The sequence below is a fragment of the Cavia porcellus genome, unplaced genomic scaffold, assembly GCF_034190915.1.
Source record: "Cavia porcellus strain 051 isolate PalLab524CR breed Dunkin Hartley unplaced genomic scaffold, mCavPor4.1 scaffold_1, whole genome shotgun sequence".
NCBI classification, from domain to species: domain Eukaryota; kingdom Metazoa; phylum Chordata; class Mammalia; order Rodentia; family Caviidae; genus Cavia; species Cavia porcellus.
This window is the reverse complement of record NW_026947484.1, coordinates 161,706,247-161,733,415: the sequence shown is the minus strand read 5'-3', so window position 1 is coordinate 161,733,415 and position 27,169 is coordinate 161,706,247. Positions and strand designations below refer to the sequence as shown.

Below are 27,169 nucleotides of genomic sequence, written 5' to 3'. Positions count from 1 at the left end.
ACATTGAGTATCTCAATATGAGGACACGGAGCTGCCCAGGAAGGCCAGGACCAAGGCGTGGCCAGTCAGGTCAGGGGTGCACAGCTCTGCAGGTGGGGTGAGGCCTGCGAGTCCAGATATCACCAAGAAACTCATCCAGGACAGGGCAGGGCCAAGATCCACGTGGCCTGGCCCAAGTTGGGTGCCCCCTTTCTCTTTGTCCACCCTGAGCAACAGCACCCCAAAAGGAATTGCACTGTCAGGTGTAAGCAGGGTCAGGAGGCGAGATGGGGAGCGGAAGACCTGCTCATGCAGGACAGAGGGATTTGGGGTGGGGGGTAAGGGCCAACTCCAGGGAACCCTGTGCAAGGCACCCCCCACCTGCCCTGCCCCACAGCTCACCACTGCTTACTGTGTGGGCGGGGTCCAGGCCACACAGACCCAGCCCGCTATGACAGGGCTCCCCAGCACATTGGTGTCCTTAGCCTGCAGCTCTGAGTCCCCGTGAACCCTCCAGTGCCCCTGACGCCGCCCTGCACATCCCTTCAGCCTGCCACTCAGTGTTCTACCTCAGTACTCTCAGGTCCTCGGGTCTCCAGACCACCACCAGTGGGCCTGGAGCCCCAAGGCAGGTCCTGGTTGGCCCAGCCCAAAAGCCGGCTGCTCCCAGGTACAACCTGATGACCTGCTGTATCCAAAACCTTGCAGAAACCTCCAACTTTAAAATGAAGTCTTAGGTACAGATGGTAAAAACCAGGTCACATGTGACAACCCAGGGCCTCCTACTTCATTGCTTTTATGACTTTTAAGAAGTGACCATGAAAATAAATCTTTATTTTCAGTTATTACCCAAGGAGAAAGTTAGGTTCACAGTTCAGCTCTTGATACAAAGTAAACCAGGAGGCAAACCACCACGTCCGTCACACACAGCTCCGGGCTGCCCGCTTTCATTGAGCGGGGATAATTCCCAGCCGCAGGTGTCCCTAGAGCGCTGTCTTGTCCGAGGAGGCCACCAGTGCAGCCCAAGGGCCTGAAGGGAGGCCAAGCTCGCAATCAGAAAACGGTGTTTTGAGGTTAGCACCAGTGCAGAACCAGCTCGGCACTGAGTCATCCAAAATCCTCAACGCCACACCTGGTCCGGGTTTGAGATCCGGGCCCAAGGCCACCCGACCCTGGTGCCCCCACCCCTGGCTACACAGCAGGTGTGCAGACCCAGATCGCTGCCTTTTAGAACCAGCTACTACCAGAGGTAGGAAGCTGCCGGCTAGGAATGACAGCCACCTTCAGACCTGCACCAGACAACTCCCTCCCTGCGGACTCAGCAGCCACAGCACAGTAGGGGGAAACCCCATAGCCCCACTTGCTGCAGGCAAGATGAGGGCCCCCAAAGGGGCTGCCTGCCATGGGCCAGGTGTGACTCCATTCCCGAGAACAGACATGCTTCCGTGGAACAGACTTCAACCCCCTGAACACCAGTCGGTAACAAACTAGGAAACTGAGGAAGAGCAAAGTTCTGGCCTGTAGTCTGTGGTTGCTGCTGCTGTCCCAGCCCTCAGGAGAGCTATCCGTTGTCAGATGCCCAGTCCTGGACACCCTGCCACACTCACCAGCACCCTCTGATTGTATTGAAAGGAAGGTTAAAGGCCTTCGTACACTGCCCACACCGAGGCTGGCCACCCATGGACAGGCACGGAAACAGCAGCGGCCTGCAGCATGACCCCAGCTCCCCACCATGCAGGAAGGGCCTGCACGGCAGGAGGTGCCCATACCCTGGCATCAGGGGCAGACAGCCACGCTCTCCAGGTGGGGTCCAGCTGGGATCTAGGACGGGGAAGCGGCGCTCTGTACAGCGATACAGCAAGGGGACGGGCAGGTGCGCTGGGTCCGCAGAGCCATGCAGGAGGGCGGAGGTTAATAAACCAGTGTGCTTGGAGTCTGTTCAAGTACTGATATTTCTGTATATAAAGATTTAGCATATATAACAGCTATCATGAGAAGTGAAAAAAGATCTTTCCCCCAAAATGAAAAGTATTAAAACTAAGTTAAAATACAGAAAGTAGTTAGTATTCCACACAGCATAAAATCTGACAAGTTTAAAACGTCCCAGCTGAGCACGTGTGAAAATGCAGAGCAGGTCTTCAAACCAACAGTACATCCAATATTTAAAACCAGTCTGGAACTGGGGAACACCTAGACCCTTAATAAAAACACGAATGAAGTGAAAGCTTTTAAGCTGGTACACACTGTTCACACCTATATTTCAAGTTTGGAAATGCATATATGCAAGCAGCAATACAAAAGTATTCATGAAGAATGCATAATCTCTGAAAATTATGAAAACATCCCTGCTACCAATACATTTCTAAATACAAAACTGACTGCCAGATCTGTTAACTTCTGAGTAGCGAGAGAAGTTCGTTTCAAACAGGTAAAAGTCAGTCTCTAGGTGTGAATGGTATGAATGACAGTCTTTTTTTTTCCTTTTTTAAATTTCTTAGTTGTTTGGGATCCTTAAGCATGCACAAAGCTTTGAACAAGAGGCCCCACCGAGGAGCCAGGGCGTCTCCGGGCGTGCAGTCAGGCCAGCGCGGGGAAGGCCTCTGGGTCGTCCACGTCCGGGGCAGAAGCGCTCGACTGGAAGAGAAGCAAAGCAGTGTGAGCCGGGCCACCTCCTCTCCCAGGAGCCTGAGGCTGAGGGCTGGGGACACCCTAAGGCAGACGCACGGGCCTCCCTCGCCTGTGCTCCTCAGTGTCCACTTGTGCACGAGCTCGGCTAAGCCGACTGCAAAAGCACTGAACACTAGAAGGTTCACCCGCTGCCCGGGCAGAGCCCCAGAAGGAGATTAAAGCCATGTCCTGAAGAGGCGCAGGCTGTCACACTGTAACCCCTGTCATCAACACCAGCCACTGACAGGCTGGAGCACATCTTCAGAAGGCAGGAGGACGTGGGGTCATTTACAAGGTGGATGGAAAATAAAAACACAAACCCCAACAAACCGAGAAACCCTGAGTGGGCACATGCCAGGCACCACACGGCAGACCAAACCCAGCTCACAGGAGTTTAGCAAGGAAACATGACAGAAAGCTCCTGCGACCGTGGGTCACACAGTCAGTTTTGTCAGGCAAAAACGCAGATGGCAGTGAGGAATCCCCAGGCACAGCGCACGGATGGCATTTCCAGCAAACCTCAGCTCTACCAAGACAGCCCAGTTCCCTGGTCCTCAGTTTCCTCAAAATGAGGGCATCGCCACGGTAACAGCAGCTAAAAAAAGTTTCCTGTGTGATAGGACCAAGCCCAAAGGTACTGCACTTCGGGCCTACATTCTGTCCCCACCTCAGACTATTCTGAAACATGATCACACTAAATGGGACCCTCCAGCCTCAGCCTCCCCAGGTGCGGAATTAAGGCACATGCCACCGTGTCCAGCTTCAATGCAGCCTCTTAAAGGCAGATGTCTCTTTCTTCTTCCACTTCTGATGTCCCCCAAAGAATCCACATCTGCTAGAAATAGTCTCAGTGTTACTCGATCTAGGGCAAAGAGCTTTCATAAATACCTTGTCGGTCCTGGTGCCACGGTTCGGACGCCCCCCGCGCCCACGGCCACCTCGCCCTCCCCTGCCGCCCCGTCCTGGGCGGCCGAGGTCTCCAAAGTTGATCTCCAGCTGAGATGTGATGTCATTGGCAGGCTTCCGGAAGTGGTGGTCTATCACAGAGTCTTCAGCGTGTGCCTGGAAGGTCAACAGAGCCATCAGGGCACAGAGCACTGAGTCCTCCCAGACTCACCTGCTGTCCAGGATGCCCTGTGTGTGTGAACCTGGCTCTCTTCTGAGGAGGCCTCCACGCCTCACGAGGACCTCTCTGAGCTGTGAGACACTGGCAGTCCCTGGTTAAAAGTACCAGCCAGCCCCAGAGCCTACCAAAGCGATGCAAACACCCCGAAATCTAAAAAGTCAAAACCTGGACACTTTCTATTAGAGATAGCGGGAGGCATTATGGTAACCATTGTTGATCACCTTGTATTATGTTTTCACATTATCTATTATGTCCACCCTTTTGACTTGACCGATTCTGTTCTGTTATGTCACATTTGGTTTTACTCTCTTCCAAAAAAGTAATAAGAACCATGGGAGCAATGAAACCCAAAATGTGTAATAGTCATTGTACAAAAGAGAGGAAAAGAAAGTGCTCTGTACTATATAACTGCATGTATATTTAAGTGTATAAGATAGAAAATGATATCACAGAGTTTTATTGGATCATTGAACAGAACTGTTTGCAGTATCATTGATGGAATGTCCACTTTACAAGCTTTAATTTTGTGACTTGAACAATTATTTCTAAGATGACAATATGTAATCCATTAACTAGTAATTTCCTACTGTTCATTTTTTTTCTGCAAATCTGTATAACTTGTACCCTTTCTCTGCTTTTTTTTTCTCCTTAAATAAAATTTAAAAAAAAAAAAAAAAAAAAAAAAAACCTGGACACTGCAAGCCTGAGCGTTTCAGCTAAGTACACTCAAGCTACAACGTGCAAGGCAAACACCAGAGGCTTTCTCCACAGCGGGCGTGAGGGGCTGTGCACACACGGACAGCCCAGGAGATGGCCCAGGAGCCACTGGGCTGGACCAAGTCCTTGGGTCCCCTTGCTTGCCTGAAGTGATACTCTCTCCCGCTGTGTCTGGGAAGCAGCCACACCCTCATCTGAAGCCCAGGATTACTGCTCAGACTCTGTGCTATGCCAAATCCAAAAGCAGCACAAGACTCTGCTGCAAGAGCCTGAAACGCACAGTACCTGTGCCCCACCCCAACCCCAGATTTCTAGCACGCCACTGACCAATCTGTCCTCTCTCTGGCACACAGCGACGAAGCCTCTGTGGACACAGGTGCCACCCAGGCCTGCTGGCCCGGGGTCCGGAGACCAAGGGTGGCCCCTGGCTCTCAGCAATTGTGGACACACAAGACAGTGCTCCAGTGCATGCAAAGGTGCTGACAGGGAGCCCATGCCGTGTCTCCCGGGGCTGTCCCACAGCGACACGCGCAGCATGTCTGGAAGCTAAACAGAAACCAGCACAGCCAGCAAGGGTCCCAGCCTTGAAGGCACCAGACAGGGCCCAGCCCGCTACTCCAGCCTCACTGCCAATTCTGTGCTTTCAAATGTCCTAGGGCAACAGAGCCCTCCCCAGGGTGACGGTGCCAGGAAGCACCAAATCCTTGCACATGCACCAGCCCTTCTGCCACCCACAGGCTGGGCGTGGCCATGGGACAGGCAGTATTCACTGTGTGGACTCTTTGAACAGAGGTGCGTCACACACCCAGAGGGACTAAGTGGACAGTGCGAGGTGCCAGCACACTGCCCCAGGCTCTGTGCACTGCACACTGTAACAGGGTTCAGATGAAATGGCCCTTCCACGTTTCCTGAGTACTGAAACAAGCAACCGGAATGCACAAAGTGAAACCACAGTCAAGGGGCGCGTGGTTCTGGAAAGTTCATTGCAGGGTGCCCCATACTGGGGCAGGGAGACTCAGCCCAGAGTCCACCAAAATGTCCGGAAAGCCCTTGGGCTCAGAGGCACCTCAACCACCGTCATGGTTTATAGGAAAGTGGAGCTGGACACACAACAGTGACAGGTGACTGTTTTAAAGGAGCCTGTGGGAATCATTTTCCCGTCAGCCCAGCGAGTTCAGGAACTCCTCAAATGGACGTCCCCCACCCACCAAGAGCTCTCCTGGTTCCTCAATCAGGACCCCACTCCACAGGATCTGACAGGCAACACCCGAGGAAAAAAGAAAAAACGAAGCAGTCTAGCAAAAATGGCTTTCTTTCTACCGCATTTGACAGTTAAGACAAATGTCTTTTTTACAGAATAAATGTTAAATATCATCTTTTCTAAACTCTAAAACATTCTGGTCTCTTTAATCCCAATTTTAGTTTTGTAAGTTTGCCCCAGAGTCATTTATGCTTGGTAAACTCAAAATACAGTAAGACCCTGCCAAGGGTTACACACACGGGTAGAAAGCGGAGCAGACACCAGGCAAGCCCAGGCCTGGGTTCAAGCCCAGCACCAGAGCAGCCTCCGCCCATCTTTCCCCTCAGGACGCCTTCCGCACACTTCAGCCTCCCAGGGAAATCAGACCTAAGACCATAAGCAGCAAGTGTTTTATTTCTTTGGTGCTGGGAATTGAACTCAGAACCGCACACTTGCTGAGCAGGTGCTGTGCCACAGAGCTGGACCAGTACAAACCACCAGGCCCAGCAGAGGCAGTGCCCTGACCACCCCCTTCCGCTGCACCAGCTACAGGGCAGCTGGTTTCCAAGGCGGACACATGTTACACCAAACAAAACCATCAGCTTCTCAGTCTAGTACAGTAATTGTTTAATGGTTCTCAGTAAAGTTAGGATTTTTAAAATATAACCACACCTTTAAGAGTAACTACCATTTTCCTAAAAAAGTTATGATAGGGCATCCACTGATAGCTTTTCAGAAAAAGACCTCCCATACTGAACTTCAGATTAATCAAAGGATAAAGCTTCTTACCATGTATAGTAAGTTTATTGTTCTTTCAAGATTAAGTCACTTGTCTCAAATGACCCTAGGAGCTTATTTTTTCATACTGGGGACCAGACCCAAGGCCTTCATAAAGAACAGCTTCCTGAGGCACTTTAGTACAGCATCTTGCTAAAAGTCTCCCAGGCTGAACTCACACCTGCGATGTTCCTGCCTCAGCTTCCTGGAGCCCTGGGATCGCAGCCGGGCTCCGCTATGCCCACACTTTACTTTCACATAAGGAGCCGATGCCGTTACAAGCAAGATTCCACTCATCCCCAAACACCCCCCAGCACCAATCTTGGCTTTACCTCTTCGCTTTTTGATTTATGGAGAACAAAGCCCTTCTTCCACTGCCCGTCAGCACCTTCGTTTGGCTTCCGGATGTTAAACTCCACTTTCGCCCGGTCTTTGTTTTGGATGGCCTTCCACTCGTCCAAGGTCATCTCTTTTGGACCCTCTTCCTTGACTTCTTCCACCTCGTTCTCTCTGTGAAGAGAGGTTCTCTTTAAAGCTGGCAAAACTGCTGCTGTAACTTACGTAAAAGCCTTTCAAACTGATGACTGTAAGCAAACTGATTTCGCCTAGTCAAGGGTCTCTGAGGAGGGAGATGACCCGAGGACGGGTGCCGGTTCTTCTGTGCAACCCAAGGTCTACGTGCAGCCTGGGGGATCTAAAAAGCAGGGCTGTGGATCCCGGTATGGACAAATGAGGAACACACAGAGTCAGCTCCAGAGCTAGGGAAGCATCACCGCTCGGGCGCAGACTTTGGCTGGCCTGGGCTCTTCCGCTGCACCCTCCCCGGGAAGCCTTTCCTCCCAGAAGCGGAGACCTCTGGGCGGGGGCCCACAACCCGGCTTCCACAGATCCTATGCTCCCCACCCCAACCCGTACTGAGAAGCCAAGCGTGGTCCAACACTGGCTGCACTGTTCAGTGCTGGCTGTCCTAAAGTGTAACTCAGGTTTTCACTTCAGTTGCCTTTGCTTCTTTTAACAGAAACAAAGCACAGGCCAGGTAAGCCCTTATCTTGGTCTAATCTCAACTTCCAATTGTCACCAAACAAGTCACTAGCTATTCTGGGAGCCCTGTTTGTTTCCAAAGATAGCAAAGGACTTATATACCCTGGGGACTGAGCAGCCCCTCCAGCCCTCCCTGCAGGCTGTAAGCTGTGGGCTTGGCCAGAGCTTGGCCAGACCTCCCAGAGCGGGGTGGGACCGTGGGTGTAGCACCCAACTCTGCTGTGTCCAGGTAACCTGGAGGTTCCAATACTGGCCCTGTCCACTCACCAGCTGTGATACCCAAGGAAGCCAAGACCCAGCTCATGTACATGGAGAAGCCACACACCTAGCTCGAGGGGTGGCCCCAGAGACAAAAGAGAATGGAACAGAAGCTCTGGGAACCAAGTGAATCCAACTGTACTTCCTACACTGTGACAGCCATGAAAGAGATCAACAGCACACACCACAGCTCAGTGTCGCCCAACTCCATGCCAGGGCAGCACTTCTCTCTGTGGTCAGTGTTGGTGTCTTTAGACGGGCTGCCCCAATTTCATTCCTGGGTCCTTAGCTAGGACTCGCCTCCAGCCGCACCAACACCACTTCTGAAAGGGATGAGGAGTGGGCTGTCCCTAAGGTGAGCAGCTGGGCCCTGTGGGCGGCTTCAGTCAGACAGGGCTCACCCCCCTTGGCGCTTACAGGCTCACTGTGTACCACCACGTGGCACCACGACTGCACACGGCTGCGTGCAAGTCCATTTCTACTAATCCAAGCACACAGCACTGCTTCCTGGCAAAGCTGCCTCCTCCTCCTACCAAGACACAGGAGCACACGCTGGATGAAGGGTGACCTCCTAACACGCTGTGCTGGGTACAGGGGCGTTCCTAGACAGGACATCGACCCAGATCCCCTCCCTGCACAGCAACTCCCTAGCAGTGGATAAAGGACCTAAGGCAGAGGAGTTTTCTAGGGACTGGCCCAGGAAACAAGGCAGGCAAGACAGACAGGCGGTTACATCCCACAGGAATTCACAGAGGAATAAAGAATCCAAACCTCGACAGTAAAGAAAAAACACTCACTAAAATGGGTAAATCAAATGAACACTCATTTCCCCAAAAATACACCCATGACTAAGAAACATATGAAAATGTACTTAGCACCACAGACCCCTAGCAAAAAAATCAAAACCCCAGTATACCATCTCACCCTAGCGAGGAATCATCGAACGCAATAGACAGCAAACTCAGGCAAGCACGCAGAGCGAAGCTCTCACACTGCAGGGAAAGTGGCTCCAAGGGAGGCAGACGGGACTCCAGCTCCTCACAACAGGCAGTAAGACTGCCTAGGAGTATGCCAAATGGGGCTGCCACACTAGGAGCCTGAGGCGACGCCCAGTCTTGGCAAGACCAAAGTCCAAAAGGGCTGGGGGTGCAGCTCAGGGGCAGTGGGTTCCACTCCCCAATACCGAAAAGCCAAGCAAAATTCAACAAAAACCACGACTATACACCCCCTTCCCCAGGACTGGAAATGAGCCACCCTGGGATTCAGTGACCCCACACCAGCCAAGGCTCGGAGCCAACCCACATGTCTGCAGAGGGACGCGAACAGAAGTGGGTTCGGTACAGCTTAGCCAGAGGACACTGCCACACACCAGGCAAACCACACACACACTAAATGTTTGCCGGGCGTGGTGGCTCATGCCTGTAATTCCAGCACTCGGGAGGCTGAGGCAGCGGCTCGTCCAGAGTTCAAGACCAGCCTGGGCTACAAAGTGAGCTTAAGGCCAGCCTGAACTGCATAGCGAGACCGTGTCTCAGAAAGACAAAAAAAAAAAAAAAAACAAAACCACCAAATGTTCTCACTTTGACATGGAAGTGAAAAATGCTGTCCTGTAAAGTGAGCCAACCCTGCCAGGGCCTGGGCAGGCAGGACGGGCTACAGGTGTGGCGTGCAGGTACACTGGGTACTCCCCGACATCCATGCCTTAGCAGGGAACCAGGATCCACAGCAGTGAAACCAGGACCTCACCCCACAGAAGGCACAGGCGGGCCTGGCCCAGGGCTCCTACTTGGTGCTCAACTCCAGGGAGGTACTCGCTGACCCCCACCGGGTCTCGGAGCTCAGGGGACCCCAAACTGCAATCCCAGGCTCCATCCCCATGCCCAGCTTGATTCTGCCTCTTGAAAAGATCAGCTTTAAAACAAGACATCACCCTGAACTCAGGAAGCAGATGCCAAGACACCTGCAGATAACACTTTGGCTGTTCTCGACCTCTAAAGCAGAGGTTATTCTGTGTCCCACAGGGTAGAGAAAAAGCGCTGGGGTGACACTAAGTTTAAAGTGGTCACACCAGCTCACTGCCTAGTTTTACTCTGAGCAACGGGGAACGGGCGGCGCCAGGCATCCCAGGCTGCTCAGCCCATCCCACTGCGGAGTCTCTGGACTGGGCCCTGGCCCTGGCCACTCACTTATTCTCAGTGTCAGCCGCAGGGTGCTCTTCACCTTCCGGAGTTTCCTCAGTCACATTTGATTGATCCAAATCACTGCAATTATAAGACAGTGGTTTCTGAATGTATTTGGGAGACTCTCTAAAGAAAGAGAAGAGAAAGAAAGGCACGGAGGTCCATTTACACAGCTCAAGGTCGGGTCACACACAAACACCCACTCCACACTGCACAAGCTTCCCTCCCTGGCCAACACCGCCCTGAGCTCCAAAGCTGAGACAGGAAGCCCGGACACAAGCAGCACGGAGCAGCCATCACTCCGGGTGGCCTTACGGGAAGCTGCCACCTCCCCTGACCCTCTCCTGGCTGCCGCCCGTTCCACCCTCTATCCAGACCACGCCACCCCTAGAAACCAGCAGCTTCCAAACCCCTCCACACAATGACTTAATTTAAAAAGCCAGAATACCAACGTTAATTCGTCTTTGACGGTGCCCCAGTTGTGCGACCCGCTGCCACCTCGCTTGTCCTCGTGCTTCAGGCCACTGTAATGTGAGAAAGAACTAACAGACCTGAGTTAACATACTCCTCTAGTCCTGGGAGCGCAAACCCTGCCCCCAGCAAGCAGCCCAACACACAACTGGCAGCCACACACTGAGACTTACGATCTATCGCTCCCGCTGTGCCTGTCAAACTCTCGCTTGCCACGGGCATCAAAACCATCCCCTCGGCTCATGCCACGGCCTCGGCCACCTCGCCCTCTTCCAAGGCCGCCACGCCCTCGGATGGGCCGCTCAATAATGGGTCTGCAAGGCAAAACACCAAGATTACACCTCCAGGGTTCCCCAGAAATAGGAAAACTCATTCAAATGCTCATAAACACACACGGGCTTAACAGCTCCTAGGCCAACAATCACGCATGCTCTACAAAACTCAATCCGTTTCTACATGCATGAAGCCAGGAGCAGGGAAATGTTCTGCACGCTCTGCAGCACCGGTGTACACACTTCAGCCTCTCTTGTACTGTAATCCAAAGAAACTGCTATTTGCCAAGACAGTTAATACTAAAATTAAGGCATCTGAGCTGCACAGTGGTTGGCTTTGCTGTAAGCAATTATCCCGTGGTATCGTTCTTTCAACTCAACATAAGGAGAACAAGGAGAAGAAGTCGGCTACCAACCTAAGGGAAAGGCTGCATGCCAAGGGCTCTAAGGCTGAGGTGGTCCCCAGCGGTCTCAGTGAAACACGTTCACATTTTTTCCTCTAAATCTGAGAAGCAATCAGCCACATCACTACCTGGTGATTACGCTCGATTCATAGCTTCTGTTAGGATCTAACTACAAACTGACAAAACATAAAAAAAAACACCCTACCTATCAACTGAAAATTCTCCTCCTTCACCCTTTTCTTCAAGTGGTTTTTCAAATCTTCTTTCCCGAGGTGGTCGTCGTTCCGGTCTCCTGTCAATTATTTTCCCTTCTCCCTGAAGTTGTTGATCAGGTCTTCTTCCAACGCGTCTTATTCCTAAAATGACAAAATACTCACATAAGCAAATTGTGTTTGCAAATACAAAAGTCTAAGCCAAGACTGTTAAAAAAAAGGCACACAGGGTGACCCATATGTTTAAAAAGAAAAAGTTCTTTAGAGAAATTCCAATTTTAAGTTCATCTGTGGTTTGCTAAGCAGCCCCCACCTCCCTCCCTCTCTCCATCCGGAGCTGACCTGGAGGTCACGCTGGCAGTCAGTCTCTGGGTACAGAGGTACACACATGGACACCCAACTTAAGAAATACACCGTATATCAGGACACCATTTAGGACTATGAAGAATGGCCTTTTTAAAGGTTTACATTTGACAATATTTTGTTTTCAAGAAATCTTTAAAATTTATGCACAACAGGAAGACCCCCTTTACGCAGTATCTGATGTGGAGGCACCCCAGCATACCTGGGGCAGAGGAGACCCTGGTAACTCAACGTGAAGAAACACGAGGGAAACTCAGGGCACTAAGTGACAGCGGGGACATCTTCCTCCCCTTACACTTTCCTTGATAACACCTTCAAGATCACAAGAACAACTAATGTGAATTATTTGTGGCCTTAAAAAAAATAAACAAACGAACGATGAAACACACAGTTGAGATTTCAAGTAAGTTATAATTCCTTTAGCTCTGAATCCTTAAAAGTAACTGAGAAATCAGTCGCAGGCGACCCTAACTTCACTCAGCTTCTTTCTAAGAAACCAGACCAGGACTAGGACACACCCACCGGCCAGCCACCTAGTAAACATCAAGGCCGCCAATCAAAGCTTAAGGTTTGGTTTCTGCAAATGGTCAGGATAGACTACAAATGCTACAGACAAAGCTTTAAAACATTTCATCAGAAGCATCGGGTACTGGGTGGAGCTATGCACACAGCCAGGCCCTATAATGATATCCAAACCAAGCACACCCAAATGAAGCAGGGCTGCTCCCCACCCAATACCCAAGAGGAGGCCCACAGACAGAATCTAAGTTCCTCACAGGGCCAGCAGGAGTGCACCTGCCCAGCTTGCAAGGCCTGAGCTACATCTCCACACGGCTCACCCCCAGAACAAACTCATGTAATGAAAAACAGTATTTGTTTTAAAATGTGTCTTCTGATGTACTCAGCTACACCAACAGCTAACAGTTTTAGGTTCTAGACTTTATATTAAAAAATCTGTAAACCCAGCCTGCATCCGGCAACATGCCACTGTGTCAATTCTCAAGTTCTTCAAACGGACAAGACAAACCCAGATTAAGGTAAATGCTGACCACCTAGCTAAAGCCAAGTCCAAAAAACAACCACATCGACAGTGATAAAGGAGGCCCAGCACCGTGCCAGGCAGACTGTCACCAGGGTTCAGAGCACAGGATCAGGGGCATCCCCGGGCACTCTTACCCTGCAGGACAGGCACCGGGCCTAAGCTCCCAGGTGGGGCACAGCGCCCCTCACTCTGCACCCCACTCTCACAAGGCTGTGTCTCCTGCAACCTCGGGTTAAGAGCGCTCTGAAACACACAGGAAAACGCTGACAGCTCAGGTAGAGTATGTCACTGTCCAAGAAGGGACTTCGGGTTGATTTTGTTAGGAACTCACAAGGCTAGCTCCCCGTAGGAGCTCCCTGCGCGGGCAGGCTCTCCTTCAAAGCAACTGCGCGCCTCACAACCACGCTCATGCTAGGAGCATTTGCAGCGAGGGCCCGGGCCCACGGCCACTTCACGGGCTCCAGCCTGGCGACTTTTTCATTTTTAAAAACAGTATCATCGGGAAGGCCACCTTCGGCACAGCGGAAACCGTTGCACGGTCGGGTTCCTCAATTCACACCGTGCTCGCCCACGGACAATCGCCGCGAAGCCCCGGTACCCGGGCAGATACCCGGGCCCGGCCGCGCCTCCTGACCCGGCGACCGTGCAGCCAGGACTGCAACACGAGGGCCGCTCCACGCACCACCTCGCTCCCACAGCTCGCGTTTCTGACTCGCTGAAGCAGTCCAGGAAAAAAAAAAAACAACCCAGAAACCCAGACCCCAAGCCCCACGCGGGCGCCGCGGCGCCGACCTTATGAGCACGTGGCAGGGGGGTCACCCCGGCCCCCCACGCGGAAGCCTCGCTGCCAGGCCCCATCCGCCGGCCACGCACCACGCACGCTCCTTCCACGCTCTCCGTCCACGCGCAACCCCCAGCGAGGCCGAGATGCAAACCCGAGCCGACCCGGGGTAAGGGGCTCCGTGCCCGCCCAGCCCCGACCCGACACGACACGACCGTACGCGCGGGCAGAAGCCACACAAGCTCCCCGGTGACAGCCGCGGGCTCAGGCGCCCAACTTTGCCCCACTCCAGCAAGTGGCCGCCCAGTGCACGCGACCGTCGCGGCGGGGACAGGACCGCACGTGTGCGGCGCCCCGACGACGCCCCCGCCGGCCCGCAGCCGGCTGCGCGCTCCGCACGCAGGAGAAGCCGAGGCAGCGCCCGTTCCGCTCCGGGAGCACGCGCGACAGAGCGAGCCGGGCGCCCCGCACCGCTCACGGCGCCAACCCGGGCTCGCCCGCCCGCCCGCCCGCGTGCGCACCGCAGGTCCCGCGCCGCCGCCCCGCCCGCCGCCCCGCTGCACCTTCTTTCTTCAGCGCCACGGCCGGCTGCGCCTCCTCCTTCTTGTCCGCCACGCCGACGCTGGGCGGCAGCGGGTTCTTGCGGTCCTTCTGCGACTCCTTGCGCAGCTGCTTGCCCGCCGCGCTGGAGTTGGTCTGGGCCGCGGCCTGAGCCGCGCTCTTGGCCCCGGGTCCCCCAACGCCGCCCCCGCCGGCTTCTTTTTTCTTGTTCTCCGCTGCCTTCAGCACCTCGAAGGGGTCCGATTCGTCGTCAAATAACTGGTCGAATCGGTTGGTGACCACGCAGCCGAAGCCTTCCTGTAGGTGCCCAGGCATGATGGGGGCTCGGCGGCGCGTTCCTCCACGGATTGCAGCGGGCCGCGCCAAGCCAAGAGCGCCTGCTTCAGCTCTTCCCACAAGATGGCCGGGCCGAGCGAGGGGGGCCGTCTTCTCTTCCGGCGCCAGGCGCACTTCCGGGGGCGGCCTTCACCGCAGCGCATTATGGGCTTTGTAGGCCTGCATCGTTTTTCCTGCGGTGTTTGCGGGCCCCGGCACTACGGTTCCCGGCGTGCCCTGCGCAGCCACTCTTCGCGCGCGCCGCGGAGGCGGGATCTCGGGCGGGAGAGCCTGGAGCATGCTGAGGGTGGGGAAGCGCGGCAGCGGCGGCGGGGGCGGAGTCCCGCCACCTGCTCTTGTCACCCGAGACGCGCAGGTCGGCGGCCGCCCTGAAAACAGGGAAACGTGACGGCATGCTTGGCTCGCGGCTACGCCAGGCTTTCGTTTCCCCCGCCCCGCGTCGGTCTCGGGCTTTCTCCGCGCGCCGGCCGGGGTCAAGGTGACTCGCGGACCTCAGGACGGGAGAGCCGAGGACTTCCGGGCGGGTGCGGCGCCCGCTGCCTCCGCGCCGCGCTGCCCTCGGCCGGGGACGGGCGGGGCCCCGCCGGCGGGGTTCGGGGACACCCAGAACCGAGCCCGTCAGCGCCCACGGGGTCCAGCGAGCCCGGTACCCGCGCGCTCGGGAGGCTGAGGCAGGAGAGTGCCCTGAGCGAGCGGCGTGGCCGCAGCCTGTCTCAGAAACATCAGGGGGAAAAAAGGAAAGAAAACAAGATCATGTTGGCGTCTGCAAGGGGAGGAGAACACAGGAATCAGTGGTGACGGACAGCAGGGGTCTTAGTTAAGAATCCCGAGGCCGTGTGGCGTGGGTGTCTATGCAGCACTTCGGGCAGAAGCACCGCAAGTGTTTAAATAGGTCGTGGTTTTTAAACCTTGCTCCACGGACACGACATGGCAAAGGCGTTGCCCGGGTGGCGGTGCCGGAGCGCTCGTTAGGGAGTCGGTTCCGCCTCCAATGGGAAGCGGACCTCCCATGCACACCCCTAAGTTCTGTCCCGGACTTCCGACACCTGCCCTGTGCGATGGAGCAGCCCTGTTGGCAGTGCGAGAGGCTTCCTAAGACTTTCCGATTTGTGAACAGATTTTCAATTAATTCCTGAACATAAATAACAGACAAGGTTAGATTTCAGGCATGTGGCAGCAGGCCTCCCAGTTATCAGAGTCGCTTCTCTGCGGCTGGGCCCCTCCCCCCAACCCTCAGGTTACGAGGGCCTCGGCTGTCACCCGGACAGCCCGCGGGAGTTTGGAAAGTCGCTGGAGAACAATCTGAAGACATCGGTGCCTGCCAAAGCCTCCCTCCTCCCAGTATTGTTACTCCGCAGTTGGGGGTGGGGGTGGGGGGCTCCTCACATTCAGCGTCAAGTTGGTTCATTTTCCCCTAGGGACTGCAGTTTCCAGGCATCTGGGGAAAGCTTTTCTGTCCACCCCCACAGGGCAGTAGGACGTTCCAGCTCTGCCTTCTGGGACCCTCCAGCAGGATCTCACCTCCACTACCAGGAGCCTGAGTGACTCACCCACGGCCCCCCGCAGCAGGGCATTGCCCACTGGCTGGCCTAGTGTCCTCTGCCCCACGTCCCTGCCCTCCTTGAGCGCCGAGCTCTGGCACAAGACACGCGTTTTAGGAGAAGCTGATGGGACTCAGCTGCAGGGCATTGCGTGAGGCTCCGTTAGGTCCCTCAGGGAAGTCATGGGCTCAGATAGCTTCAGAACGGTAGGAACAGATGGGGAGCAGCAGAGAATCTTCAAAGAACATTCAACTTTCTGCTTCCCTTCTCTTCTGAAATTTTGGTTAATCCAAAAAAGCTGTTACTGTTTTCTAAATACATTCCTTCATCCTAAGAAATCTAAGTACTCTGTAGGGCTGGGCTGGGACTCAGAGTCCTTGCCCAGCACTCATCAAGCCCTAATTTGATGCCCAACACATATGAAGAAGAGGTTGTAGAATACATAGTCTTTAAAATACTAAGACCTAGAAAGATACGGTGACCCACACCTGGACACCTAGCACCCTGGAAGGCTGAATCAGGAGAGTTGTGATTTCAAGCCTACCCTGGGCAACTCAGGGACTTAGTAAAAACCCTGTCTCACAGCAAAAAATTAAAAAGACAGCCAGGGCTGGCACTCAGTATGAAGGCCCGGAGTTAAAGCCCCAGTACTGTTAAATAAATCAACACTTCCTGCTGCTCACTGTAGGGAAATATTGGTAGAATAATCCTCACAGGAGGAGAAAAAGAGATTTTGTGGCTTTTTACTTAAAGGCAAGCTTTCTAAAGTAACAAGTTTGTTTTAAGATTCTACTAGTTGGGCTGGGAATTTAACTCAGCGGCATAAGCGCCTGCCTTGCGAGCAGGCAGTCGTAAGTTCGATCCCCGGTACCGGAAAAAAAAAAAAAAAAAAAAAAAAAGATTCTACTAGTTCAGATTTAATGAGCAAATTCAGTAATGTGGCTGGTTACAAAATCAACACTCAGTACCCTTCCTGTGCACAAATAACAAACTCACTGAAAGAAACCAGGGAAACACCACTTTTTACAGTAGCATCCCAAAAAATGAAGTACCTAGGAATCAATCTAACAAAGGACGAGGAAGATATCTACACTGAAAACTACAGTACTCTGAAAAAGATTGAAGAGGATATTAGAAAATGGAGAGAGATCCCATGGTCTTGAGTAGGAAAAACCAATATAGTGAAAATGGCCATACTTCCAAAATTGTTATACAGATTCAGTGCATCTCAATCAAAATTCAATAGCATATCTCACAGAATTAGAGAAAACAATCCTAAAATTTACCCAGAAACAAGAGACCTAGAACATCAAAGGCAATCCTGGGCAACAAATACAAGACAGGTGGCATCACAATCCCTGACTTGAAATTCTACCATAAAGCTACTGTGATAAAAACAGTATGGTACTAGGGGGAAAAAAGACCCAAAGATCAGTGGAACAGATTAGAAGATGCAGAAACAACTGCAGGCACACTAAGCCACCTTACCTTTGACAAAGGTGCCAAAGTCAGTGGAAGAAAGACAGCCTCTTTAATAAATGGTGCTGGTAAAACTGGCTCTGCATATACCAGAGATTAAAACTGGATCCACATCTTTCACCATGCACGAAACTAAAATCAGAATGGATCAAAGATCTTAATATTAAAAGAGAAACATTAAATCTACTGGAAGACAGAGTACGTAAAACTCTTGACAACATTTGTGTAGGTGAAGACTTTATAAACAAAATCCAGATTGCACAGGAACTATCACAAAGAATCAATAACTAGGATCTCACCCCACTGAAAAGCTTTTGCACAGCAAGAGAAACCATCGACAGTCAAGAGACACCCCACAACGAGGGAGAAAAAGTTGCCAGCTTTTCCTCAGATGAAGGATTACTATTGAGAACAAATAAAGAACTAAAAAACAAACAAAAACAGTCTTCCCAGGTTTGAAGACCCAATCCAAAAATGGGCATCTGAGATGAACACACACCTCTCAGATGAAGAAATACAAACGGCAAATAAATACATGAAAAAATGTTCAGCATCACTGGTCATTCAAGAGATGCAAATTAAAACAACACAGAGATTCCCTCTCACCCCAGAAAGAATGGCTGACATCAAGAAATCAAGCAATGACACATACTGGAGGAGCAGTGGGGAAAAGAGAACGCTTCTCCACTGCTGGTGGGAGGCAGATTGGTGCAAGCACTGTGGGAATCAGAGTGAGGATTCCTCAAAAGGCTAGGATTGGAGGTCCCATTTGACCTAGCTATTCCCCTTTGGAGTATCTTCCTAGAAGAATTAAAAAATTATACTTCAGTGATATATGTGCATCCATGTTTATAGCAGCACAATTTGTAATAGCCAGATCTTGGATCAGCCTAGATGAGGAATGGATAAAAAAACTGTGGTAAATTTTATACAGTGGAGTACTACTCAGCCATAAAGAAGGATGAACTGGACACTTTTATAGGTAAATGGATGCAACTTGAGACCATCCTCTTTAGTGAAATAAATAAGACACATGTGTAAATATCATATTGCCTCATTAGTGTGAAAAGCTGAGAGAACGTATGTATATGTATAAAAAATAGTTAAGATAGTTGTGCTACTGGTTTCTTCGAATTCAATAAAGCAGAAGGTTTGTGCTGGTGTCATTCCGACAACTGAATGCAGATGTCCTGTGCTCTGGGTGACTGATTCAGGGGTGATGATACACATGCTGCCCCTGGGTGACATGTTTTGAAATTTTGTTTTAACTTTTTTCTACTCTTTTTTAAACCTTTTTCTCCTTGAAATAAAAAGGACTTGGGAGAAAAAAACAGAGCCATTAAGCTGCACCCACAGAATAGAAAACCAAACACACCCACACACAGAAGAAAAGATTCTACTAGTTAGAAGTGCGGCCTGAGATGTCAGCTCTGCAGCAATACTTGGGTCACAACGTGTTTCAGCGACAAAGTCCCTTGCCTAACTGTAACAGACGTACCAGGTACTAGCAAAGCTCACACTCAGGCTGTTACCACCCCTTCCTGCCTGAGCTCGCCAAACGGGTGCGAATGCTCTATTCTCAGCCACTTTATAATCTTGTTTTCACCCATTTCTAAATCATTTTAACCCACTGGGCCTGGTGGCACATGCCTGTCATCCCAGCACGTGGGAGGCTGAGACAGGAGGATCATAGCAAGTTTGAGACCAGCCTTGGCTAGAAGGTGAGCTCAAGGCCAGCCTGAACTGCACAGCGAGACCCTGTCTCAAAAAGACAAAAATAAAATGAATCGTTTCAGCCCTCTGTCACTGGGAGCATAAGAAATGCCAACAACTGTTATTGTGCCAGGACTCCGCTGTCTTTCACGGTGCACCCTGTTTCCATGAGTCCTGAGGGCTGCACTGGGAGGTGAGCAGTGCAGATACTGCCGGGCCACCGTGGGGGTGGAGAGAGAGCCTCCCATGCTGCTTGTGGTCAGGGACTGAGTTTTTGGGGTACTCCGCAATGCACTGGGAAGGGCCGGAACTGCAGCTCAATGGCATAAGCGCCAACCTGACAAGCGCAAGGTCCTGAGTTCAACTCCTACTACCAAAAAAAAAAAAAAAAAAAAAAAAAAAGCATCTGTAAAGCAGAACAGGGGAAACAGGTCTTGTTGAAGAGAAAGGTAAACCATTGGGGCGGGATGGAGAGAGCGCAGGTCTCGGCTCCTGGCGAGCCTTAGAATACCACGGCTAAAATTAGAAACACTGCATTCCCTATGTTGCTGTTCCAAACAAGACTGAGGAGCCTCCTGATTTTCAGCTCCTTTTTTTCTACATTGTGCTCTTTAAAATAACACGACTAAAAGCGGAAAAAGCTTGACTGAGATGTGATGCAGTGCTTACCACCCACCCCTCTCCGTGGAACTCCTCTCCGCTTTTCCTTGCGTTTAGCAGGTTGTCTGGCTTCCACAACTGACTTTGGAGCATGCCTGTCCCCTCCAAAAGGAATCCACGCGAGGCAGCCATGCCTGCATTGTCTCATCACGGCTGCCCGACCTGCGCAGGTCGTGGAGACGGCGTCACATGCTGCATGCCTGTCCCAGATGGCTTCTCTTACATGTTCAAGCCTCCTATGTGTAGCCGGGTGTGGTGGTGCACGCCTGTCATCCCAGCACCCGGAGGCTGAGGCAGGAGGATCATTGCAAGTTTGAGGCCAGCCTGGGCTATGAAATGAGACTGAGACCAGCCTGGCGGGACCCTGTCTCAAAAAAAAAAGGTTCCTGCCTGGTGGATCCTGCAGGAGACCAACCAATGCTTTACTGCTTGGTGAGGTCCATTTCATTCATCCCTTCGTCCTGGGAGGGAGGTCTTTGTTTTACCTGGCATAGTCATCTTTTCATTCTCATAAATTTTTCTTCTGTTTTATGAGACAGGGTCTTGCTGTATAGTTCAGGCTGCCCCTGAATTCACTGTGTAGCCCAGGCTGGCTCTGAACTTGTGGCAGTCCTCCTGCCTCAGCCTCGTGGGTGTGGGAATTACAGGCGTGCGCCACTGAGACTGTTTTCCGTGCATTCTAGGTTTGTGCAGAAGCCGCTCTGCGGGGTGGGGGCGCAGCAGGACGTGCCCATGTGAGTCCCTCACCCTGGAACCGTAAGGCAGTGGCACTGAATGCCAAGGACAGCAGTCCCATGGGCAGGCGAGAGAAGATGTAGCTGGGCCACCTCGGTGGACGTCATTCTTGGCCATGGCCCCTCTGGAGGCTCCAGGGCGTAAGCAATGCCCAGGGAAGGCGGACGGTGGAGCTGGCCTGGTGCATGTGCTCGACGGGGACCACAGTAGGATCTGGGGAGCAAATCACATGCATTCACGTGTGGAGGCCTCAGCAGGCAGAAACCCACGCGTGACAGGCTCATGGGGCCTCTCTTCCCAGGCACTGCTCCCTCTGGGGCAGCTCTGGACTTGGGGGTGCTTTGCGAACTTGTCTGGGCTCAGCTCCTTGCAGGCCTGTGGATGAGCCCAGGTACCAAGGACGCAAGGGGAGGCCGGGAGGACCTTGCGGGCAGAGGCATCCTGAGGTCAGTGGCAGCAAACACGGCCACGCTGGCTGGGGGAACGGCCTAGCGGGTGAAGTGCGTCTTGATAAAGAAGGGTTTGTTTTTGTTTTTTTGCTGGACTTGGTGGTGCACACCTATGACCTCAGCTCTCAGGAGGCTGAAGCAGGAAATCGTCATGAACTCTAGGCCTGCACTGCATAGCACTGCGTCTTTTTTTTTTTTTTTTTTTTCATAGAAAGCCCCTGATATATGGAAGGCGAGGACAAGAGCTGCCCGCTGTCCGGCGTGGACTGCTGGCCACCTTTGATTTTCTAGCCGAGAACATTCAATCATTGTGTTCCGAATGCTAATTATGTGCCAGGCCCTGCGTAAGGTGCTTCTCACACTTGGTAGCCATCGAGAAATGCAAAGGACAAGGGTCCTCTGTGAGAAGCAGAAAGCAGCCAGGGCAGGCCTTAGACCTGCACTCGGACCCAGATTGGAAACTTCTCGGCCTTCACATACCCAGCCTCAATACTTTTTAAAATTCTTTTCCTTCCCTTTCCTGTTCGGTTCCGGCCCACGTTTGCAAAAGCTCTGTCTCTCCCTCTCCATGTGTCAGGATTTTATTCTGCTCCTTGGTTTATCGATTTCTGCATTTCTTCTGTAAGAGACACTGTGCAGCAGTTAAGCTCAGGTGTCTGAATTACCATTCCCCACAAACGACTCACCTTTGTCCTTCTTTATGGCAGAGTAGTACTTCACATACGTAAACACCACATTTCCTTTGTTCCTTCATCTGTTGGTGGCTGTGAGGCCGTGTCTAAGATTCAGCTGTGGTGAGCTGTGCTCCTATAAGCTCAGGTGTGGATGCCTTTACCTCTTTTGGGAAGATGCCCTGAAGGGGAAGAGCTGTCAGGGATCTCCACACTGAGTCCCATAGTAGCTGCCCTGGGTGACGCTCCCTGCAAAGGGCTCTTCATGACTGTCAGCTTTTGCTGTTATCTGAGTTCCTGGTGAGCGCTCCCTCGAGGGCAGGGTGGGAGCTGTGGTGCTTTAACTTGCTGTTCTTTTTTGCCTTGCACTCACAATGTAGCCCAGAACTTGGGGCGATCCTCCTGCCTCAGCCTCCTGAGTGCTGGGATTGTGTGCACACGGTACCAGGCTGCGTACCTGTTGGGTGTCTGTGTAGGCATCCCCTTTCCCCAAGTAGCGCTGGCTACTGCCGCCTTTGCCTTCCTCTCCCACAAGTGCATTCCAGTGATTCTTCTCCTGCTCCTCCCAAACCTCCTGTCTGCCCCGCAGCCCGCAGTCCAGAGCCGGCTTCCTACCTCATCAGGGTTTTAGATCTCATCTGATCTGGTTATGTGATCATTTCCTCCCTGTCTTCCAGCTCTGTGTAAGAGGAAACCCAGCATCTTTGAAAGGCACCAAGGCCCTTTATCAAGTGGCCACTTCCTTGGCAGCCCCATCCCCCTCCTGTCTGAGTCCTCCGGGCCCTAGACACCTGTTCTTCTCCTTCTATTCCAAGTGCGTGCAGGTGCAGGTCCCAGGCCCTTTGCATGGCTCACGACCTGACTTCTCTGAAGCCATGCAACACATTCCTTATCACCAATCACAGCTTCCTGTACCTGCCCAGTGCCTTCACGTTCCCAGGTTATTCGTAAATCTTGGCGACGGATCAGTGTCTGTGCAGCTGCTTGTGCCCAGGCGAGGCCTCGGGGCTGCAGTGCGTGCTGGGGACTGAGCAGTGAGCTATCCAGGAGGCGCGAGGCCGTGGCGTGGAGTCCCTTCCTCCTTCCCTGCACATCTGCTCGAAGCCCAGCACGCAGTGTGCCAGGCACCTTGGGAGGATGGGGTGTCCTGGGGACCTCAGAGACACTGCAGAGCCACAGCACAGCCGGGATGCTCTGCTCCTGGGGTCGGCGCCCCCTCTGCCGCTCGGTCCATGTGTCTGTATGTGCTTGCTCTGGTTCTCAGTACCACGGATTGAACTGGAGGCCTTTGCATGGAGCCAGGAGGACTCACAAAGTGGCTGCGTTGTGGAGATGGTGATCCTACTGCCTCAGCCTCCCAGAGGGCTGGGGGATGACAGATGTGCACCCCCAAATGAGGGTGCTTTCAAGTGAGGGGGTGCACCAATCAAGTCCTTTCTGGTGTCTGCTGGAGGAGAACCCTGGGCTCACTGAGGGCAGGAAGATGGAGGATGCAGGGGTGAACCCGGACTTGAAGCCATGGCTTCCCGGGGAATGCTGGGAATAACACAAAGACTTCTGGTCGCTGCAGACTAGGCAGTTGGAGCGACTGGGGTGACCGATGACACAGGAGGAGCTGCACTTTGCCTAACACAGAGGCTGCAGGACCTCGGCTCATTGTCCACCACTACCCCGCTCGTAGTCCTGTGACCTGCATGAGTTGTCACCATCACCACCAAGCCTCAGTTTCCTGATTTGTTACACACGGATATAATTATTAGGACCCAGGTGTGGTGGCACACACCTGTCATCCCAGCCCTGGGGAGGGTGAGGCAGGAGGATCACCGGGATTCTGAGGCCGGCCTGGGCTATGTATCGAGACCCTGTCTCAGATGGATAGATGATGGACAGACAGACTGACCAATGGACAGATAGATGTGAAGCCAGGGCCGATGGGCGGAGGCCGTCCCCTCTCTCCACTGCTCACAGGGGCCCACTCACCCCGCAGGAGGTTCAGGGAAGCTGAGAGGGACGCAGGGACCCACAGCCCCAGGGGCCTCTGTGCAGTGGATCCACGCATGCTGGCGGAGGGGCAGGGCCTGGGGGAGTCCCTGAGGCAGCACCACTAACCTGTGCCACCAAACCTGTGCCACTAATCTGTGCCACCAACCCTGCCACAGCACTCGGTCCGTGTTAAGCATGCACAGATCTGATTTCCCAGTTAGAAGCAAAGGCACCAGGTGCGGTCCGCTCCATAGCCAGGTGGCCTCTGGAAAACACAAACAAAACAGAGGCAGAGTCTCACTGCCTTTCCCTCAGACCGGGCTGGTCCTCGGGACTCTGGTCAACAGCATTGCTGCAAGTGCGAGGCGCGCAGGCCTAGATCCCACGCTTGGGAGCCTGAGGCAGGAGGGTTGCTGCAAACCGCCTCAGCTCAACCTGGGCGAGGTGGTGAATTCAGGACCAGCCTGGATTGCACAGTGGGAAGCTGGCTGTGCTCTGCTCCCCTCCCCGCCCAAAATTTGAAAGTGAAAAAGCAGGGACGGCTGGGGGCTGAGCGGGGAGCTGCAGGACAGGACATTGAGGCTTGGCACCTTGAACCTGTGTCTCACTCAGCTCCCCTGGGGTTTCGTTTGCCCAGTCAGGACATCCTGGAACAAGCCCAGGGGCCCCGTGTAGTCGGAAACTCAGGTCCTGTTGCCGGACACACACACGCGCGCACACACACACACACACACACACACACACCCCGCATCGCTGTATCACCTGCAGTGTAACGGAAAGTCAATATGGCGGTCCCTCCAAGCTCTGCAGCTAGAAATCCCAGCTGTCCCCCTCTGAGGTCTCCCCAAACAGTTCCAGGGGCCCACGCATGCTCAGGGTCATAGCAGCATGCCCAGGGTCATAGCAGCACAGCTGCATCCTGGCTGTGGCCTGGGTTTCCATCGGTGGACAAACAGATGAAATGTATTTATGTGCCATGGAGTATTCCTCTGCCATGAAGAAAGGCAAGCTGGAGCCGTCTGTAGGCCAGCGGGTGGGTCTGGAGGCTGGAGTGTTAAGGAAAATCAACCAGACACAAGCGTAGGTGCGCACAGCTTTCCCTAATGAGAGAAATCTAGATTGTAGACAAAGAGCCAAATAAAAGGTCAACAATAAGAGGCAGGGAGGTGGACCCTTCTCACACGGGAAGGGAGCCAGTGTGGTGTACTCAGGAGGCTGAGGCAGGAGGGTCGCCGTGAGCTCCAGCCAGTCTGCGGCCACATAGTGAGTTCAAGGCCAGCCCGGACTGCAGAAGGATAAGACCCCATCTCAAGCAGGCAAGCAAATGGAAACCCAAAGAACAGCAAACGGGCAGGGGTTGAAGAGATGAGGAGGGAGGGGAAGGGAGGAGATGGGCGACTCAGGTGCGCTGACTCCCACAGGCGCTGTAGTCATGGCTGACGAAGGAGCCCATCGCTGTGTGCAGAGACAAACACCCGGCTTGAGCCAGGCCTTCCAAGGGCTGTTGTTAAATCCACCCCCAGGGGACCACTGCCACGGTTTCGCACTGAAGATTTCATAGACAGACAGACAGGTCCACATTGTCCTAAAACGTATAAGCACACAGACAGACAGACAGACAGACATGATCACAGTTCTCAGGGCCGTACAGGACCCAGACCTCTCTCAGCCTGGGGAGAAAGTGGGTCAGAACCCACTCGCCTGGGTGTGGTGACCACACCTGTGGGTCCAGCTCCCACGCAGGAGGTGGCAGTGCAGGTGGGGACAGGGAGGGCTGAAACCAGGCTCAGAAGCAGGTGACTCAGGTCCTAGGTCCTCACTCCCCAACCGAATCTCTCTAGAATCGGAGATGTGATAGCTGGATGCTGGCAGCCCTCTGCCTTTGGAGGCTCTTGCTCTGTGGACATTAGTTTTCACCTTTTAATTAGGGCAGAGGCGTTGGGTTTAATCATCTGTAAGATATTTTCCTGCTTTAATGTTTGTTCTGACTGGTTTGGGACCCAGGCCTCCCCCGAGCCACCCCCCGCCCCAGCTTATTTATTTATTTAGCCTTGGGGCTCTCTAAGCCGCAAAGCTGAGCTGAGAGAAAAGTGGCCCCCAACTGCTTGCCCCAAACTTCAGGGTCCAGAGGTGTCAAAATGCACATGAAACTTGAGTCCAGATCATGCCCGCTGACACTGCCTCAGGGCCCAGGGGAGCCTGGCGGTCACTCGTGGTGTTTCTGCGTGTATCCTGTGAACACTCGGCCTCGGGCCTCAGTTCCAGTTCTTCTGCTCAAGGAGTACAGGTCAAGTTAGCTCTTGCCGTGGCTGAGTCACCACATAAAGCAAAATCCATGGCAAGCGCTTCTCGGGGCGTCCGCTGGGCAGCTCGGCCCTGAGCTGCTTCTGTCACGTGTGACCACTTCCCCACGTGCGCCCTGCCCTCGGCTTCCAGGTTGCTCATTTTCGAGTGCTGTCCCCAGAGGTTCCACAGGAAGAAAGCCTCTGTGACACAGAGGAGGACATGGGGGGAGCTCTCATCCACACAAGCTCTCCATTATTTTTACTTTAATTTTTTAAAAATTTGCTTTCAAATCCACTTTATTTCAAGGAGGAAAAAAAGAAAACAACCCTAAAACTGAATTCCAAAGCTGTCATAGGGCAACCACTTGGGGTACATTTACCGCATTGTGTTTAGGTACCGAAACCCAGCATTTCTGCAGGCATTGCTTCTTGTCATGATTATTATTTTTTTAACCCAAAACGGAACTGTTTCTTCTCCTGGACTGCATCCAGAGAGCTCCATGCTGTATTAAAATCTCAAGTCCAGCAGGGAGAGGGGCGCATCTTAAAAGGCTCTGGCCGCCTCCCTTCCTCTTTATAATTCAAGGTCTGCGGCCGGGTCTTAAGTGTCTACTAGTTGAGGTTCCAGAGTGGCGTGGGGCTCTGCTTATCGAAGCCCTGTGTTGGGTTTTCCGACAAAGCCGTTCTGAGGAGTTTGTGTTGGCCCACAGGAGAGACAGATGGAGAGTGCACATTTGTGGTTTCTTGTTTGTTCTTGTTTTGAGACAGGATCTCACCATATAGTTCATGCTGGCCTTGAACTCTTGGAGATCCTCCTGCCTCAGCTTCCGGAGTGCTGGGATGACAGGCGGCACCTCCTTGCCTGCCCCCCTCCCCCGCTTGTCTTGTCTGCCGTCCCCCATCCTCCTCCCTCTGTCTGCCAGTGTCAGAGGCCACAGAGCTGGAGGGAGCAGAGGCCGAGGGGATGTATTGGCCAGGGCTGTACCCGGAGAGTGTGGAGACCTGGAAGACTCATCTGAGCGGCACCACGCTGTGTGGCGTGCAGACGCCTGGTCACCCTGCAATGACCTTTGTCCCCAGCCTCAGCTGTGGCCGATAGCACAGGTGGAACCCAGCTTTCGAGCAGGCCAACGCACGGGAGTGGCCGCTCTCTTTGATCTCTGCTGAGCTATAAAACCTGGGTCTGAAATCCCTGTTGCGCCTCCCGCGTCCCTCGGGGAGCAGAG

At 53.1% G+C, this 27,169-nt stretch overlaps 1 protein-coding gene across 5 annotated transcripts; it reads right to left on the bottom strand.

The window, feature by feature from the left end:
• Positions 1–792: 792 nt before the first annotated feature.
• Serbp1 (SERPINE1 mRNA binding protein 1) lies at positions 793–14,518 on the bottom strand. Of its 5 annotated transcripts, none has more exons than XM_063258701.1 (8): positions 14,094–14,518; positions 11,338–11,488; positions 10,630–10,770; positions 10,438–10,527; positions 9,992–10,111; positions 6,839–7,016; positions 3,535–3,708; positions 793–2,613 (listed from the first exon to the last, which is right to left on the bottom strand). In XM_063258701.1, the coding sequence occupies exons 1-8, from the start codon at positions 14,404–14,406 to the stop codon at positions 2,557–2,559; spliced, it is 1,224 nt and encodes a 407-aa protein (XP_063114771.1). In that variant the 5' UTR covers positions 14,407–14,518; the 3' UTR covers positions 793–2,556. The 5 variants fall into 5 exon arrangements, with proteins under 5 accessions (XP_063114771.1, XP_063114772.1, XP_063114774.1 ...); XM_063258702.1 differs by having other exon boundaries at positions 10,438–10,509; XM_063258704.1 differs by having other exon boundaries at positions 9,992–10,066; positions 10,438–10,509; positions 14,094–14,517.
• Positions 14,519–27,169: the final 12,651 nt, after the last annotated feature.